This window comes from Chelonia mydas, chromosome 17 (genome assembly GCF_015237465.2).
Source record: "Chelonia mydas isolate rCheMyd1 chromosome 17, rCheMyd1.pri.v2, whole genome shotgun sequence".
NCBI classification, from domain to species: domain Eukaryota; kingdom Metazoa; phylum Chordata; order Testudines; family Cheloniidae; genus Chelonia; species Chelonia mydas.
In genome coordinates this window covers 694,225-711,451 of record NC_051257.2, presented here as the reverse complement: position 1 = coordinate 711,451, position 17,227 = coordinate 694,225, and the positions used below count along the sequence as shown (strand labels likewise).

General features: G+C 44.7%; 1 protein-coding gene across 1 annotated transcript in view; it reads left to right on the top strand.

The window, feature by feature from the left end:
- The window catches only part of RTN4RL1 (reticulon 4 receptor like 1), a 65,686-nt gene extending 53,636 nt beyond the window's left edge, over nt 1-12,050 (top strand). The window contains exon 2 of the mRNA XM_037880770.2: nt 9,025-12,050. Coding sequence (XP_037736698.1) covers nt 9,025-10,388 — 1,364 coding nt within the window. The 3' untranslated portion in view covers nt 10,389-12,050. The remainder of the gene's footprint in view (nt 1-9,024) is intronic.
- Nucleotides 12,051-17,227: the final 5,177 nt, after the last annotated feature.

Genomic DNA, 17,227 nt, shown 5'->3' with positions numbered 1-17,227 from the left:
CTCATACAGATGGAGTCTGATTGGTCAGCACCAACCTTTAGCCTGTAAGGCCGTCAGGGCTGCTGTTGAAGCCAGGGGCGGAGTAAGCACTGTCCGTACTCTGCATTGACTGAAGTCGTTTCTCTGTTCTCACAAGTGCACCCTTGTAGCAGAAGGTGTATTCCAAAATGGGGTTAAATGAAGAGAGCAGACTAGATGAAGAAAAAACCGTTTGCATTCCCTCCATTCTCTGCTTACATTAGTACTGATACACGTATTTAAATTAAACAAGTTTCCGTATCTGAGTTTCCAATCCCACAGCCGCTGCTGCCACTGGGTTTATTTTTTTCTATTTACTTTAGCTTGAACAGAGAGTGAGAGAGAGAGAGCCAGAGCCACATGGACAGAGAGGAGCGCTAGTTAAACAGGGAGTTCCACATTTGGGTACAAATCCTTTGGACCTCCAGCCACCTTGTCAATTTCTGTAGTTATTTATTATTTTTCAATGCAGTTTGTCATTCCTAATGGAGCCCCCAGCATGAGGCGAGGGGTCAGGAGCTGCTCTTCAAGCGGATTAGTGTACTGGAAGCATTATGGCTTTCTTTCACTGTGAATTTGGGAGTGATTCCCTGATGGCTGCACTCTATATAGAAGTGAATCGGTGCTAATTTGTTTCTGAGGATCACACATCCAGGAACATGTGAAAGACAATCCTGCCTTTCAATGCATATTTCAAGCCAGTGTGATGGCAAACAGTGGAAAATAAACAAGTGAGTGAGACCAGACGTTCCTGTCCAGTATGCCAGATGTGAGAATCAGTGCCAGGCACACTGGACTTCCATTTATATACCAGATACATTTATGCCACCCACCTCCAGAAATGCATGTTTTGTTCTTTTTGTCCATGTGTCTAGAGGCAGCAGGCTCTTTATGTTAGCACCTTGACAATGTCCAGCAGAATTACAGCTGTGAGCCTTCTCCCAGCAGTGGCTTTGTTGGGCCCAGAAGGGCTCAAGCGTATGAGCTCCCTCCCACTAGCATTTCTGTGCTCCAAGTGCGTTAGCTATGTATGCTGAGGGTGCTGTATTTTATTTCAGCTGGATTCAGAGTACAGTGGCACTGAAATCTTGCAGGAAAAAGTTTCAGCTACACTTGTGCTGTGACTGCTGCTTATCACATTGACTGAAATTGCCTCTCTGATAACTTGTGCCACTGTTTGTCATATCCAGCTGCTGTCTCTAATCTTAAACTGAGACTGTAAGCAATACTGGGGCAGGGACCACCTCCTTGTTATTTGTTTGTACTGCATCTAGCACAGTGGAGCTCTGGTCTCTAGCTGTTACTGCAATACAAATACATAACTTCTGTTTCATGGTTAGACTGCTGGTCAGGGTGTTTGAACCGGGAGAGCACAAAGGCATTTTCATGGACATGAGATGGGCAGCTTCACCTCTCCTTGATTTCTCTAAGCCACTTGGAGGGGCACGGTAACATGCAACCTGTGCTTTTTTCAAAGGCAGGGAGTTCAGAGTGGAGACTCTGGGAACCCTGAGCTATTAGGAGCCCCTGTGCTGGCTCAGAAAGCCTGAAGCATTCATGTTTGGGCTGAATATCAGAGAAGAGACTGAGCATAAGACCGCTCCCTTCAGAGGAACCTGTACTATATTGTCCTAGAATTTTACAGCACTGGGAATAAATAAATAAGTCCCACATCACTGAGAAGCCCCCATATGTGGTGAGGGGCAGCAGCCCACACACTCTCCCATGTTAGTAATGTGTCTGATTCAGAGGGATGGAGTCTGTGGGGAGGCATTGGGCCCTGCTGAAATGAAAGATAAAACTATTGTTCCAAAGAGAGCTATTGATTTTTGCATTATTACACTAAGAAATTTATAGGCCTCTGGTTTAAAATGGCAATAAGAGGAAATGTACAAGTTCCAAAAACTTCCCAAAGACCTTGGGTTTGACCCTGAGAAGGGGAGAGGAGGGTAAATGCCTCCTCCACCCCATCTGCAGGGGGACCCTGGAACTTGTGCCTAGATTACATGTCCCAGGCATACGGTTGACCACAGGAGTCTGTCCACGTTAAGATTTGCAGAGGAAATGGTTTTACCTTCAGGCAAACTCCAAGCAGGCTATTCCCAAAGGTAACACACAGGCAGTGGGGGTATGTGCCCAATGCAGCTTGAGCTACCCCATACCCACCAGCAAAGTCAGTCTCTCTCCTGCTGTTCAGTAGAATTTCTTTCCTGTTGGTGCCTCCTGCCAGAACCACCACTAATGTCCTCAGAGCTCTTGAATCTGCTTCTTTTTCATTTACTGGACTAACAGTAATGCACCCCAGAAGGCTTAGCTGTTGTCACTTACAGCAGGGAGAAGCATTCATGGCACTGGTGCAAGCAAGCAAGAAAATAAACACGCTCAGGAACTCTGGGTGCACAGGAGACTGCTGCAGGAAAACAGGATGGGAGGCATTTCACTTTAGAGCCAGGGGAACTCAGTGCGATGGGAGGGCACAAGACGGCCTCTGGGAAGAGAATTCTCACTTGTAAATGGACAAGGACCTAAGTTAGAACAGTGCTAAAATGCACAGTTTTGAGCAGTTGGTAAAAGGGGTTTCCTCTTGTCCCTCCTTCCCCCAGAATAACTTTGACAGTCCCCCTTAGCACCCTACCCCCAAAGCTGTGTGGAGACAGTGGCCTTCCAGGTCGTCATCTGCCTTTGAGGTCATAATAGCTATTAAATCACAGCTTGCCTCACCAAATTAGGCAAAAACAAAATTATCTCCAATGATTTTTATGTTCCTGAAATGTTCCAGAACTGCTGGAGTGATTACTAGGGGATTGGAAGCAGCTGTCACTCTATCAGAAACCATAATTCTAAACAGCTGGGATCTGTCAGTTATTTATGACACCGTTTGCAGGAAATGATGAAGGTGGATGGGTGGCTGGCACTCCCTGGCTGAATCGCAGCGGCAGCAGGCTCACCACACAGAGAGCACACGCTCCCAGAACTGGCGCCGGCATCCAGGCACTGCAAACAGATGGCTGCAGCGAGTGAATGAGCGGAGGCTGCTGGCCTTCCAGCAGCAGCTGCAGGCCTCGCACCCCTTGAGAAATGGGGGTTGTGTGGTGCAAGGCTGTTCCTTTGCCCTCATCCCAAAGAGACATCTGTTGCTGCTCTGTGGAGGCCAAACACAAAGCAGTGGTTGCTGGGAAATGTAGTCTGTGTGCTGATCTAGCAGAGGTTTGTTTGCTTTCTCCTCTACACAGCACAGATAGACTGGGGTTAGTGACCTGAGATACTGACTTGCTGAAACATCCTACCTCTGATCTGAAATGTAACTCCTTGTTTCCCAAGACAAGGTGCCACCGCTGCTCAGTCTGCCCTTTGCGGCCTCTCGGATAGCCCATGGAATTGTAACGTTCTGTAACAGATTGTTTTCTCCTGCTAAAAAGCAACTTCCATCTACCAGTGTGCAAATGTGACATTCTGAGTTAGTTCCCAAGGTTCAAAGTAAATGCCCCCTGGGTTTTCAGCCTTGTCTTTGTGCCTCTGTCTCACATGGGCTTGATGCAGGAAGCTTAGGTTGATAGAAACAGGGTGTAATTGGGGCAGCTCCATTACAGTCAGTCTGTGGAGTTGCACCAGGCGTGAATTTGGCCTCAGGAGTGAGTGATGACCAAGCTTCTACCTGCTTGATAATGCCGATGGCAAACAGGAGCCAGGGGCTTTGCCCCCAGTTGTATCCTGCTCTGATTGAATATTATTTATATTATGTAGTAGCTATACAGGGGGGTTTACAGCAGTACAAATCAAAATGGGAGTCAAGCAGAACAGCCATGCAGATATTACCTCTCTCAGTTGGAGCTATCTTCTAGTGGACCAACTTCTATTGGTGAGAGACCAGCTTTTGTGTTTGCACAGAGCTGAAGAAGAGCTCTGTGTGGCTCGAAAGCTGGGCTCTCTCCAACAGAAGCTGGGCTAACAGAAGATATTACCTCACCTTGTCCCTCTGATAGCCTGGGACCGACACAGCTACAACTACACTGCAGATCAACCGAGATCTTTCTTCTTGCATGAACAACTTTTTCCCTAAACTCAATTTCAGGACTTGGCCTGTCTCATGAATATAACTAACAATAGTAATTCACATTCCCAAATCAATATATTGCTGCCCATCTCCTGAAATAGAGTTAAAATATCCTACTTTATGTGCAAGGAAATCTTGGCACAGGAGCCCCCACTGCCCTGGTGCAGCACTGGCTCCCCCTGCTCTTCCCCTACCTTCTACAGTAACCCCAAGCGCGAAGGGCGTCCAGGGCATGCTGCAGGAAGACCTGATCCCTACAAAGCCCCCTAACGCAGGGGGACACACTGACCCCGCAGCCCTAGATTGTCCATGCAGAATAGTCTGACGTGCAGTGTATAGTAGCAGGATGCATGCTCTAGGACGCCGCAGTCTTTACCCAATGGAGAGTCGAGGCTCGATGGTTGAAGGGTGCTGCGTCTGCCCTGCAGCGCCTGCTAACTTGGCAATGTGGCTCCTGCTGTTGTCCAAGAAGGGTCCGCTGCCAGACACTTGATGGCTGTTGATCCATATTAGCATTCTTCCGCCCATTTGAGCCCTAAGCATTCGCCCTGCTGCCGCCGAAAGGTGTACACCTAGATTCACCAGTCCCCAAATCCAGATTCTGGATGTTCAGCCCAGATGAGAACCTATAGCAAAGACAGGGGTGGCCTTGGGGTGAGGGTCAAGGTGGGGGATTTTCCCTTTTCCCTATGCAGCCTCCCCTCTATCCCTGTGCTGGTGCCACCACAGGGATAATCTGTTCTAAAATGGACAGGAAGGAAAACATCCATTTTTTCTGGATAAGTGCACAGACTCTGTCTCCTGGAACCCAAATCCTTCTGAGCGCTTCAGCTCCAGCACTAGTTCAGGCTCAACACTAACACTGTAATAGTGTATAACAATAATCCAGTGCTGCGTAAAGACAGTCCTTATTCGTTAATAATGATTCAGGAGGAGTGATTTTCACTGCCAATAACAAGGCTGATATGTTGGAAACTAGCAGGTAACGAAGAACATTTATAATGATGTTAGTCTAATAATGAGTATAATGCTGATATAAGTAACACTGCAAGCTGGACACGTCCAAAGATAAAGAATTTCAAGCAGGCATTAACTAATGCCTAATTAATGCCCAATTAGAAAGATGCTACGTGGGAAATAATTCGGACAGCCCAGTGAATTCACTCCAGTCAGTAAGAACACAGTGAAAACCAAATGAATGCAGAATGACCCCATGAAGGGAGGGTGGGGAGGAAACAATGCCTTACCCATGTGTAATAATAGGAGTGTGAAGTGCTAACAGGATCCTTGGCATCTTTACCAATGTCAACAGTGCTGTATCTTCTTAACGCAATTAATTAAAAGGCTCTCACCAGCATTTTTCTGTTCAGCTTTTGAAACTCTCCCTCCCTGGTCAGTTCTGACACATGTACCAATGACACTCCATCTGCCTCCAGCCTTGGCTGGATGAAACCAAAAGCTTTGTGCTGGAGATAATAGAAGATTTTTCAGCACATTCATCAATTTCTGCCTCTCTAATGAGGACAGCAGGCTGGGCCCACAGTTCCCCAGTGAGGACCCCTGGTTTCCAACCAGAAGCTCTTGGAAGGCTGGGGGGCTCAGTTTTGCTGAGCTATGCCCCTTCAAACTCAAGGAGGACTAAAACGCTCAGGATTACATGATACAAATAGAGTCATACTGCAGGTCACCCCAGTCTGGCAGTATTGATAAGACTAAGGGGCTAACAGTGGCTTTTGTTCTAAATTTCAGCTCCAGTGGTATTGGGCCATCCACACCTCTGGATCTGTATATGAGAGAGAACCCGCAAACTGACCAAAACTGAGACTATCCCTCAACATAACATCTCAAAGTGGTAGATAATCAGCAAATTTTATGGGCGGAAGTTACTCACATCCTTGGCTAGAGTATTGTGTGGTGTCACTAGAGAGTTGCCTTCTTTCTTCTGCTTTACCAATCCCCTCACCCAAAATATCCATTTAGGTTGGTATTTATACTGTGTCCATTGCCAACCCCACACAATTCCCTTCATGCCTGGATATCAGAACAAAGACAGAAACTCCTCGCTGTGGCAATTTCACCATTGTATTCCTGGGAATCCATAGCATAACCACCTTCCATTTTAGCCTGAGACACAAATTTCACCTTCAGATAGTAATGTCAGACAACATTAACTCACGCATTTGTTAATTATAAGCAGGGGCCTGATTCTCCCATGCACTGCAGCTTGTGCAGTCATTCACCCTGTGCAGAGTGAGTGTGAAACACTGCCATTTGGCATTAGTGGGGTTTCACACCCACTCTGTGCAGAGCAGGGAAGAAGCAGGCCCAAAGTGTCAATCGTCACTGTGTGTTGATCGTCGCCTGCGTCATTATCAACATGTACATGTAAATCACCCAAATCATAAGACCTCTACCAGCCTACACATTCTCATTAGCTATCCTGTTATCATGGTGACGAAGGGGTCATGGAACAGTATGTTGAACTGGTGGTGGTGGGCACTGCGCACACTTCCTCTATGCTGCTCAGATGTGGGAGATGGTTTATTGATTCAGGCCCTTCTGTTTAGGCATTTGTGATAACAGGCTTCATGTAAAGAGACAACATCCCAGTGATCTGTGCCTGGGGAGATTTTGCTAACAAGTATCAATCTCTGTACTTTAGCTTCCCTGTCTGTAAAATGGGATTAATGATACTGATACACCTATGAAAAGTGCTTTTTGATCCATGGATGAAAAGTGCTCAACCCTATTTTTATAACCACGTGCAAAGTGTTGTTTTTCTTACATGTTCACAGTTGGGAATGGGAAGGACTTAGTGTCTGGCACTTTTGGGTATCAGCGTTTTTGAGACCACAGCTGCCACTGCTGATTGTGGAGATGGTTCCTTGATGGGCAAGGACCACTAAGAGGTCAAAGTCAGTGTGAGGAGACTTACAATGAGTAGGTCTAAAGGGGCCAGAATCCTCTCCCTCTTGAAATCAAACACACAACAGCAAAGCCAGATGTCATGTTAGTGACTTCAAAAATGCTTCTAATAACAAACATCAATAATCATACATTTTTTATGTATTAGGTATTCCTGACACAAGGCCCTTCTCTGGCAGTGGTGCAAAAATGGGAAACCACCCACATCTGCAAATGCAAACCTGAAACTTTTGAAGGGCATGACTCAACAGAAGTTCTGATACCCTCATTATACAGGAATCTGACTGTGTGGCCAAACTACTTTAAGGCATAGTAATTTTTATTAACAGCGCTTTCAGATATAAGTGTCCTTTGCTGGTGATTTATTGACAGTCTTTGTGGTGCAATCACTCTAAAAATATAACTTTGCATTCAAAGAATGGAACCAGATGGACAGGTCACTCACAATTAGCTATGTAGTGATATCTCACACTACACGAGAAGCCAACTGAAGAATTACACTTTTAAAGGAACAGAATCAAAAACAGGGAAGTTTCTACTCTCTTCCCGACATGTGGTCTAAATACTGAACCCTAGATTCATTTCTGAGCGCTGGAAAAGGGGCTCAGAAAAGCCCAGATGGCCCAGAATGACACAGGATGTCTTGTGATAACCTGGCACCAATACTGGTGAACTTCTCTTTCCAGTCTGTTTAGGAATATTATAATCCATCTGACATGCTAGGGTTTAATTGACAGGTGGCACATGCAGATGTATGCTACTCTGATCTGATGCCCGTTTCCTGTTACGCCCAGTGCAGAATGCATTAGACATGGGTGAGTGTGGATGTAACAGAAGAAGTGGAATTTGAATGAGAAATGAGAGCCTGGTGCAGTGAGTTTGAGAGGGGATGGCCTGAAAGAAAGCAGGAAGATAGGAGTGTGAGAAGGAAATGCACAAGATGGCGAGGCTAGCAATACAAAGGCTGACCACAGGGAATGATAGTTACTGCTCTTTTTAAAAAAAAAAAAGAGTCAAAAAAACCAACAAAAAACCCCACCTTTATTCTCTGCTGAAATAAAGCCCTGATCAGAAGTACTTTGTGTGGTATCAGAAGCTGTAATATGTTACACCACAGGAGATCTATTTAAATATGTTTGAGCACCCACTTCCAAATTTAGTTTTCAACTCAGCACCTTCTCCACTGACTGCTGATAAAATCATATTTCCTGAGAGTCTCTTGTTCTTTAAATATGTATGTTGCTGTTTAAAAGACCTCGAATGTTACAACCCAGTAAAAAAGGACTATTCTAATTAGAGTGTCCTTTCCTTTCAAGAGATTTAGGGCCTGGTTTCTAAAGGTGCTGAGCACCCAAATTCCAGCTGAATCAGTGGGAATACAAACACTCAGTGCTTCTGTAAATCAGATGCCTCGTGTCTACAAAGCAGCCTGAGTTGGGGAAATCCTTCAGTTATACCAAAAGGAATGAGGGGAGCTCGGACACTGTCTCTCATTAGGACTAGAAGAGCTGGATGAACAGTGCAAAGAGTTATTTGTGAGCACTTTTATCACACTTGTTACCCTTTCTGTTTGCTTTGCCACACAAGAGGGCTTTAAGCAAATGAACATTTTGAATGATTGCGCTTCAGGTGAATACTGCGTTTTGACACAAAGCAAGGAACTCGCTCTTTGCGCTGCAAGTGTTTACCCTATTTATACAGTTTTAGTTGACCAATCAGAGGGCAGCCATACCACCATGTAATAAAGGTGCCCAGTCTCACACCACAAACAACCACTAGGGAATAATCAAAGCAAACAGTTGGCAAACTCCCCATAGGCTGAAATAAGTTTGGACAACTACAAGTAACTAACCTACTCATCACAATCTGTTTGTGGATAATTTATGGCCAGAAAAAGTGGTCGAGTTAATTGGATACGTTTCTCACTAGGAATAATCCTCACAGCTATAATTACTAGGCAGGTGGTTTTGAATGATTTACGAGACATCATAATTCAACTGACCTTGTTCTCTTGCTTTTTTGAACAGGGGGTTATGTGGAACTGCTCCTGATGCTGTTGGGGCTTGAGATTCACTTCACTGCATGCTGCCCCATTGACTGTGTATGTTACCCATCACCTATGACTGTCAGCTGCCAAGCCCACAACTTTGCATCAATTCCAGAAGGGATACCAGAAAACAGCGAGAGGATTTTCCTCCAGAACAACCAGATCACATTGCTTCTGCGAGGTCACTTTAGCCCATCCATGGTCACCTTGTGGATCTATTCCAATAACATCACCTTCATAGACCCAGACACCTTTGATGGGTTTGTTAATCTAGAAGAGCTGGATTTGGGGGATAATCGCTATTTAAGGGCTTTAGCAGCTGAGACCTTCCAAGGGCTAGTGAAGCTCCATGCCTTGTACCTGTACAAATGTGGGTTGAGCTCTTTACCCAGTGGGATATTTGGTGGCCTCCACAATCTACAATATCTTTATCTACAAGATAACCACATCGAGTTCCTTCAGGATGATATTTTTGTTGACCTGGTCAACCTCAGCCATCTTTTTCTTCATGGAAACAAGCTGTGGAGCCTTCATCAGAACACATTTAGGGGACTAATAAACTTGGATAGGTTACTCATCCACCAAAATCAACTCCAGTGGGTCCACAGACGTGCTTTTCATGATCTCCGAAGATTGACCACCCTTTTCCTGTTCAATAACAGCCTCTCTGAGCTCCAGGGTGAATGCCTCGCTCACCTGGGAGCCCTGGAGTTTCTCAGGCTGAATGGCAACCCTTGGAGCTGTGACTGCAAATCCAGGTCACTCTGGGATTGGTTGCGCAGATTCAGAGGTTCAAGTTCCAGCGTGATCTGTGAGTCTCCTGAGCAGATGCATGGCAAGGACTTAAAGGTGCTAAAAGCAGAGGACTACAGGAACTGTTCTGGGTCTGAGTCCCTCCATCAGATCAAAACACACACTTTCTCCACAGCAGACAGAGGAGCCTCCAAAGACCACCACCCACACCACTCCTCCAAGGAGAAGGATAAAGAGAGAGGGGTTGAGCACAGTTTACACAGCAGTCAACCAGCAGCACCTCCCGGTTCACATCCAGGTTACAGAAAGCCAAGCAAGAACTGCACCAGCCACAAAAGCCGCAACCGAACCTCTAAGCCAGTGTCTCTGGGGCCACGGAAAAGCATTCATGAAGCTCAGGACTATGTGCCTGACTACCAGCACAAATTCAGCTTTGGCATGATGCCTACAGCACCACCCAAGCGGAAGGGTAAGTGCACCCGGCGGACACCCATCAGACCCCCCAGTGGAGTACAGCAAGCAGCTGGGAGCTCGGTGATCAGGGCCTCTCGTCTAGTTTTTATAATGGTGTTAGTGGTCATAATACGCTGAGCTGGCTGTGACTGATAGTGTCTGCACTGCCACCAATCTACAAAGGACCAGAGTTTCTTTTCTTCTTCTTTTTTCGTACACGGAGGATTTGCCTTGTGAAGGAAAGAATGTTGTTTAGGCTTTCGATGGTCTCCATACATGGACGAGTGGATTATAAACATGAACTGTACAGAATGCGCACAGCAGGAGTGGATTAAAGGCATTATCACATGCTTGTCACAAACAGCCCCAACTGAGCACCTACAGAAAAGCCAACATAACAAAAAAGGAGCTAAGCCTTCATTAATAACAACTGGACAAACACGGACAGTAGCTGTGCTCTATGTGAAATCCTGTTAATTTGAGAAAGCTCTGAAAGACCCTGTGATTACTGAAGGGAACATAATTGCTGTAAAAATGATCACCAATTAAGCCTACACCATTTATCTGAAACGGTGTGCAAAGACACTTACAAAATGTATAATAAGGACATTGGTTCTCCCACATTTTAGCCCTTTTGGCTCCAAACCCACAGGCCAAAGCTGGCCAGAATTCTCTTGGAAGACAATCTCAAAACCCTGTATATCTCAGGCACATAGCAGAACAGGGCTTGCCTGCTAGGCTAGGAGTAGCCAACTACCAAAGGAAAGACTTATTAGAGGTGGATATTAAAACTTAAACGAAATGAGATTCCTGCAGAAGGTGTGTTTTTTGTAACTGTGTTCACATATAAAATAAACAAATGCACAGGTTCCCTTCCCCTCAGTTATCCATATGTATGTCTTATGTTTATAAACTATATGGAAACTATATCTTCAGATTTAAGGATTGTATTGTTGCATTTATAGCAGAACAACAACATAGGATTTTCTCTAGAAAACAACGGCAGCAGCGCCTACAGATGCAGGGCAGCCATCCATCAGGCTCAGTGTGTGTCGGGGGAACCGCAGTGGACCAATGTTCTTAGCAATTTAGAGCACTAGATTTGGGGGGATTTTTTGTATGCAATGTAACAAAGTCCATATCTGAAGAGCCAAAACTCACTCTTATGACCTAATTTCTAACCTGTCACATGCCAGGAAGAAAGGGATTAATTAGAAACATTCAGACCAAACACACTCAGCTATAGAGCTCTGTCTCCTAGAAAGCACCATGAGGCCAGAGCAGATGTTTCTAGCATGAGTGAGAAGCAGTTCCCAACAGTGTTAGCCATGTGAGGACCTTTATAGCTGGCCTAAGGTTTTCACTCAAGTGCTCCTTAAAAAGGAACAGATATCATGGGAGACTCAGAAAGGGGCTGCAAACAATTAACTGGGAATCTGATAAGCGCCTGTAAGGAACAGAGTGCCCAGGACTTTTATCCATGATAGAAAAAAATGTATAAGGCAGCCATACAAAGGGAGCTGTGGAAGGGAGGGGTAGAAAGAGCAGGTCTGCCTGCCCATCGAACCTCTGTCCTGACCCACTGGCAGTAACCCTGAAGATGGAGTGCCGGGGAAGGGGGTCGTGAGTTCTGGTCTGGTGCAGGCTGGTATATGGTGGAGATGGCAGTGTTATTGGCCAGAGATGATGTCTAGATGTAACACAAACAGCACACATTAATTCCCTGTCAGAGTGGATATGTGAGAAGAAACAAACACTGAAGTTAATGAAAAGAGGGAAATAAAATTATCTTGGACAAGCAAAGCCTGTTTTTCATTTCCTAACAATACTCCAGCTGCAGTGACACATGTCTGGCCGGTAGCTGATGTTTGGAGCCAGACAACAGTGCTAAGGAAACAGCTCATTTTCTAGCATGTAACCAACTGGTTGAGCAAGGATGCACTGACTACTGAAACCTCAGGAAAATTCCTGTTCTCTAAATCGTTAGCCTACTAGGGATAACTCATGTTCCATATCTATCCTTCTGGGGGCATCTTACTGCAGGTACCCTGTTATCATCAGCCTGCCCTCCACCTGAGATGTTTGGTGCGAGTGTGTGTGTGTGGGTGTGGGGTGGGGTGGGGCTATTTAAACTTCAGTAGTGAGAACTTCCTATTAAATATAGTAGGCCCCTTTTGGGTAGAGATGTTCATAGAAGTCCCTGGAACTGGAAAGAGAAACCCCTGAATCAAATTGTTCTGGGAGAAAAAAATATCTATGCAGTTCCAAGGATTCACCATTCAGTCCTGAAGTCAGGCATCTAGAGATTTAATAAACAAGTGCAGAGTCTCCTGCTTTCCTCACACACTTGAAGAGGCACAGGAGCTGGGATGCCTTTCAAAGAGGGAGGGAGGGGGGCTTGAGCATATATTTTTTAGAACAAAGTTGCTGGGTAATGACAGGAACAGTCCCAGGAAGAGGGAAAAATAGGTTACTCATCTAGTCCTCTCTGTTCCCGCTCCTATCCAAACTTTTCTGTCTACAGAGCTCTAAACCTCCACTAAAGGGACGTCCAATGCAGCCAGAACAAATAATCTGTGAACTGAAATAGCTCCCTCACGTCCTACACGCTATAACCAATAGCAGCTGAATGCAACTAGCACTGTCCCGTAGAAGTCTCAGAATGTTGTTATGTTGGTTATTTTGTTTCATACGCTGGAAATCAAAGCTCTCAGTGGGAGAATGAAGAAGAGAAGCACTTTATTAATTTTTTTTAAGTCTCCATGTAACTCCTATAATATAGGAGAGAAATATCAGCATAAGAGATGCTAATGATTTGTAAATGATTTGGGTGCGGCAGGCACCAAGGATTCTGCGATGAATTATATTAGAACAGACTATGCCTGGTCCAAAACCATAACTGTATTTTTAGTATCTTTTCCCTCTAAGATGTACATGTGGCCTCTGGAAGGCAATTCCATTGTGTATTACATCCTTTGTCAACCAAGTGCTCTGACTCCTGGCAATCAAGGATGCTGTTCAAAAAACAAAACTAAGACATAAAAAAGTCACTAGACAGGAAAAAACACTTGGTCCATTATGGCTGTGGGAGTCTCTCATCCTCCCTTTATTACTGTCTGTTTTGTACCCACTCTCTCTCTATGGCCACATCTGCTTGAGCGTAAACTCATTTATACTGCTTGCTTTGATGTCTGCCCTCCATACCCAATTCCACATTCACTGCTCTTTGAATGAAACAGTTCTGCCACAGCCCCTTGTTTGCTCTTTTGAGACAGCTCTCCACCCACCCAATTTACATCCCCTCGCCTATGTTAACAGTTTGTATCTGGCTCCACCTTGTCAAACATCTTCATACATTGTGAAGGCTTCTGTGCCAGTTCAGCACCATCTCTTCCCCTGAAGAACCACCACTACATCTCATAGTAGAGGGCTCTTCAATCTAGCAGACAAAGGCATAACAAGACCCAATAGCTGGAAGCTGAAGCCAGACAAGTTCAGGCTAGAAATAAGGCACACATTTTTTACAGTGAAGGTAATTAAACATCGGACCAATTTATCAAGAGACATGGTGAATTCTCCATTACGCGGAGACTTTAAATCAAGATGGGATGTCTCTTTCTGAAAGGTTTGCTTTGGCTCAACCAGAAGTCACAGGCTTGACACAGACTTACTAGGTGAAATGTTATGACCTGTGTTATACAGGCCAGACGACGATTGTAATGTTCCCTCTATTAGTCTCTTCACTCATTCAACCAGGCCCCATCTAAGAATGCGGAGGGGATGGGGAATAGCTCAAGTCTCCTACCCTTTTGGTCCCAGTGGTTGAGAGGGAGAGGAGCGGGTCAGTCCTTGAGATAAGTGTCTTCTCAGGAGGGCTCCAAGCAGTTGATTGTGCTGCTCAGGCTTAGGACAGCCCCAGCTTTCCTCATAATAGATAACCTTGCTCCCTGCCGCTACCCCTCAACAGGTCAAGAATATTGCACCACTGCACTGATGAGTAGAACTGAGCACCAGTTCACACAGGGTACAGTAGCAAGCTCACTTCTGGATCGGCATTCAGCCCTCTTGGTGCTGGATCTCAGAAGGCAGTTTGCCTACTCTGACCGCGGCCAGACACTACGCCAATAGCTTCGCGCAGTGGGACTGCAACCTCTAAATCCCTTCCTTGGGCAACATTTAATATGTATTCCTTCTCCAGTTTGGTTTACCATCTTCATAGTTTTCTATATTAAGCTGTGCTTTCTATTCACTGTGTTACTCACATGCAAGATCCAAATCCTTCCCAGTCTGGTTCCCTTGCTCCTCATCATTTGGTTGCTTCAGCAAACTAATATCTGAGCTTTTTTCATCCAAAACCTTTGCACAGAGTACATAAACAAGCGAACCCCAAACAGATCCTAGATTATGCTTCTGGAAATTCATTTACAACTACAGAGTCCCATTTCCAGCCACATGCTCTTTTCTGAGTTTGAGCCAATTTTCTAGTAATTTTACTTCCTTCCCATGATTCCACCTTTTAGTCATAATCACTAGCATGGGAAATCATATGCGCTTTGAAAACACAACATATGACACCCTCTGTTTCTCTCATCTTCCCAGGCAGGAATTCAAAGTATTCAAGGAAGTTAGTCAAAAGAAACCGTTCTCCTCATCATCCCCAAGCTGACATGAAATTAAACAGTTTCTAGTTTTCCCCTCATGGCTAATATAGGGCTTCTTGGCCAATAACTGCTTCATGCACTTTGTGGCCCCTTGTTTAAGATGAAAATTGTAGTGTCCAACTTTCTGGTCCTGAAGAATTAGACCTGCTCTGACAGGGGTGTCCACTCCCTGAAGAGGGCCAATTCAAGACTTATGCACCACTTAAGTCTCACTTAAGCCAACACAAGAAACTCTATGCTGTCAGAGTTCAGTCATTCCTAACCTCTCTGGATCTGTGGTGTGCTTTCTGACACTGGCTTAGAGAACCTCAGCCATACCATGGGAATGTTTCCAAATATTACATTTTCCACTGCACTACCAAGAACATTTCCTTTTTTCTATAGTTTACTAACTCCCCATGATTTTGTATGTTGGTAGAATTTTTCCCCTTCTCTCAGCCTCCTTCTCCTGCTCAGATTATTCAATGACACCATAATCCTAGGTATGGCATCACAATTGCTTCCATGTTGATGAATTTGGATATCATACACACTGGGTTATGAAGATATTGATTAGAAAATGGACAGGTTAAACAGAAGGTAGCTTCTGCCACCCAAAAATATCTGGGCGATTAGTAACAACATGAAAAGGAGTGGAGACAACTCAGGAGTCTTTCATGGGGTTCTGATGAAAGCCCATATTGTACGTGAATTTAGTTCTCATGAAGGTGTCATATTGACAGTTATGGAGAACACCACCATCTCTTTACTCACACAGCAGGTACGGCATGAGCAACAGCAGGTCTAGGCTCCCGCACACATCCTCTGCCAATGTGTTCAGCCTTTCCCCATCCTGGAGAGACCACCCCTAAGGGCAAAGGACTGTCAGTCTCTGAGGCCGATTCCATCCCTGGCCTCTTACCCAGACTGCAAAAGGGGGCCAGTTAGTCCCCACTGAAGCTGCATTCTTTGTAACGTAAATTCCTGGATACTGGGAACTGGACTAAGATGTACCACACTCATTACACTTTGGAGTCACTAAATAAAATCTATTTTTACTAAAAATTTTCCTGAGTGCGGCTGAGATTTTGAATGTGTCCAATCATTCCATAACAATTTGCATATTGCTCTACATTCTCGAGCTCTTCCCCTACCTTACCAAGAAATTTGATCTGTCTCAGTCAGCTCCCCTTCCTCTTCTGTAAAAACAGAATCAAAATAACTGTTAAATGAATCAGCCATTACCTTCTCCCATGTCACCAATTCCCTGCTATCATTTTGTAATGGACCAATTTTCTTTTTTCCTTCTGTCTGCTCTGAATATATCTCCTGAAGCTTTGACTATGCGTGAAAATATCCTCTCCAATTCACTGCTTGATCTCTTTCTGCTCCTCTAATTGCCCTTTTAACTTGCTTCTAAATTTTTGTACAAATCTCCCAATCCCCTTCCTTTGCAGGTTAATATATAGTTTATAACTTATATTTACTACGAAATTATTGTTTAAATAACACATGGCAGAACACAACTGCGGCATCGTAGCTCTGATTACTCTCTCTGCCAAACGAATCCCATTTTAACCCCCCCTGATTAGCACATGGCCCACTTGCTCTTACTGCAACTCACTAGTATTTTTTACTTCTGTTGCAAAACATTAACAGGACTAATTCCAGCTTTGCTAGAAATCTGTCTTCTGAAAAATCAGCGGGATAAAGGGGATTGTACAGTAACATTCCTGTCTAGCTTTTTCTGGGCCATGTGTAGAGGAAACAAAACAATACAGCTATACCAAAGAGAGATGGGGCCTAACCTGAATTACAGTCAACAGCAAACAGGTGCTCTAGTGACCTTAATGCTTTGAGAATCGTGAACAACTTACATTGCTCCTCACTCCCACAGAGCCCTTGTGCTATTGACAACTGCACGGTAACATGTGCATTGCTCACCACACACAGCTTTTTAAAGGACTTGCTAGAATTACTCAGAACCTCCATTTTTTTCCCCCCATTTCTTCACCCAATTTGTTTATTTTAGTCTGATATCCTCCCTGACTCAGAAAATGTTCTACCTAAGTCCTGCAATAACTTTCACAAATCCTGAATTGTATGTGTTTCCAGATAAAGTATGAACTCAAAACAGGAGGCTTTAGGTTGTTATGCATATTATTTAGAGTAACAAAACCTCACACACAGATTCTAAAGGCAAACCTCTCCCTGAGGTCAGCGAGAGTTTTGCTTAAGTGAAAACTGAGTAAGCGTTTGGGGTTTGGCCCTCAGTCTGGATCGTAAACTAAGTAGACTCCTGCTAGACTGTAAGATCCTTGACACAGGAACTGTCTC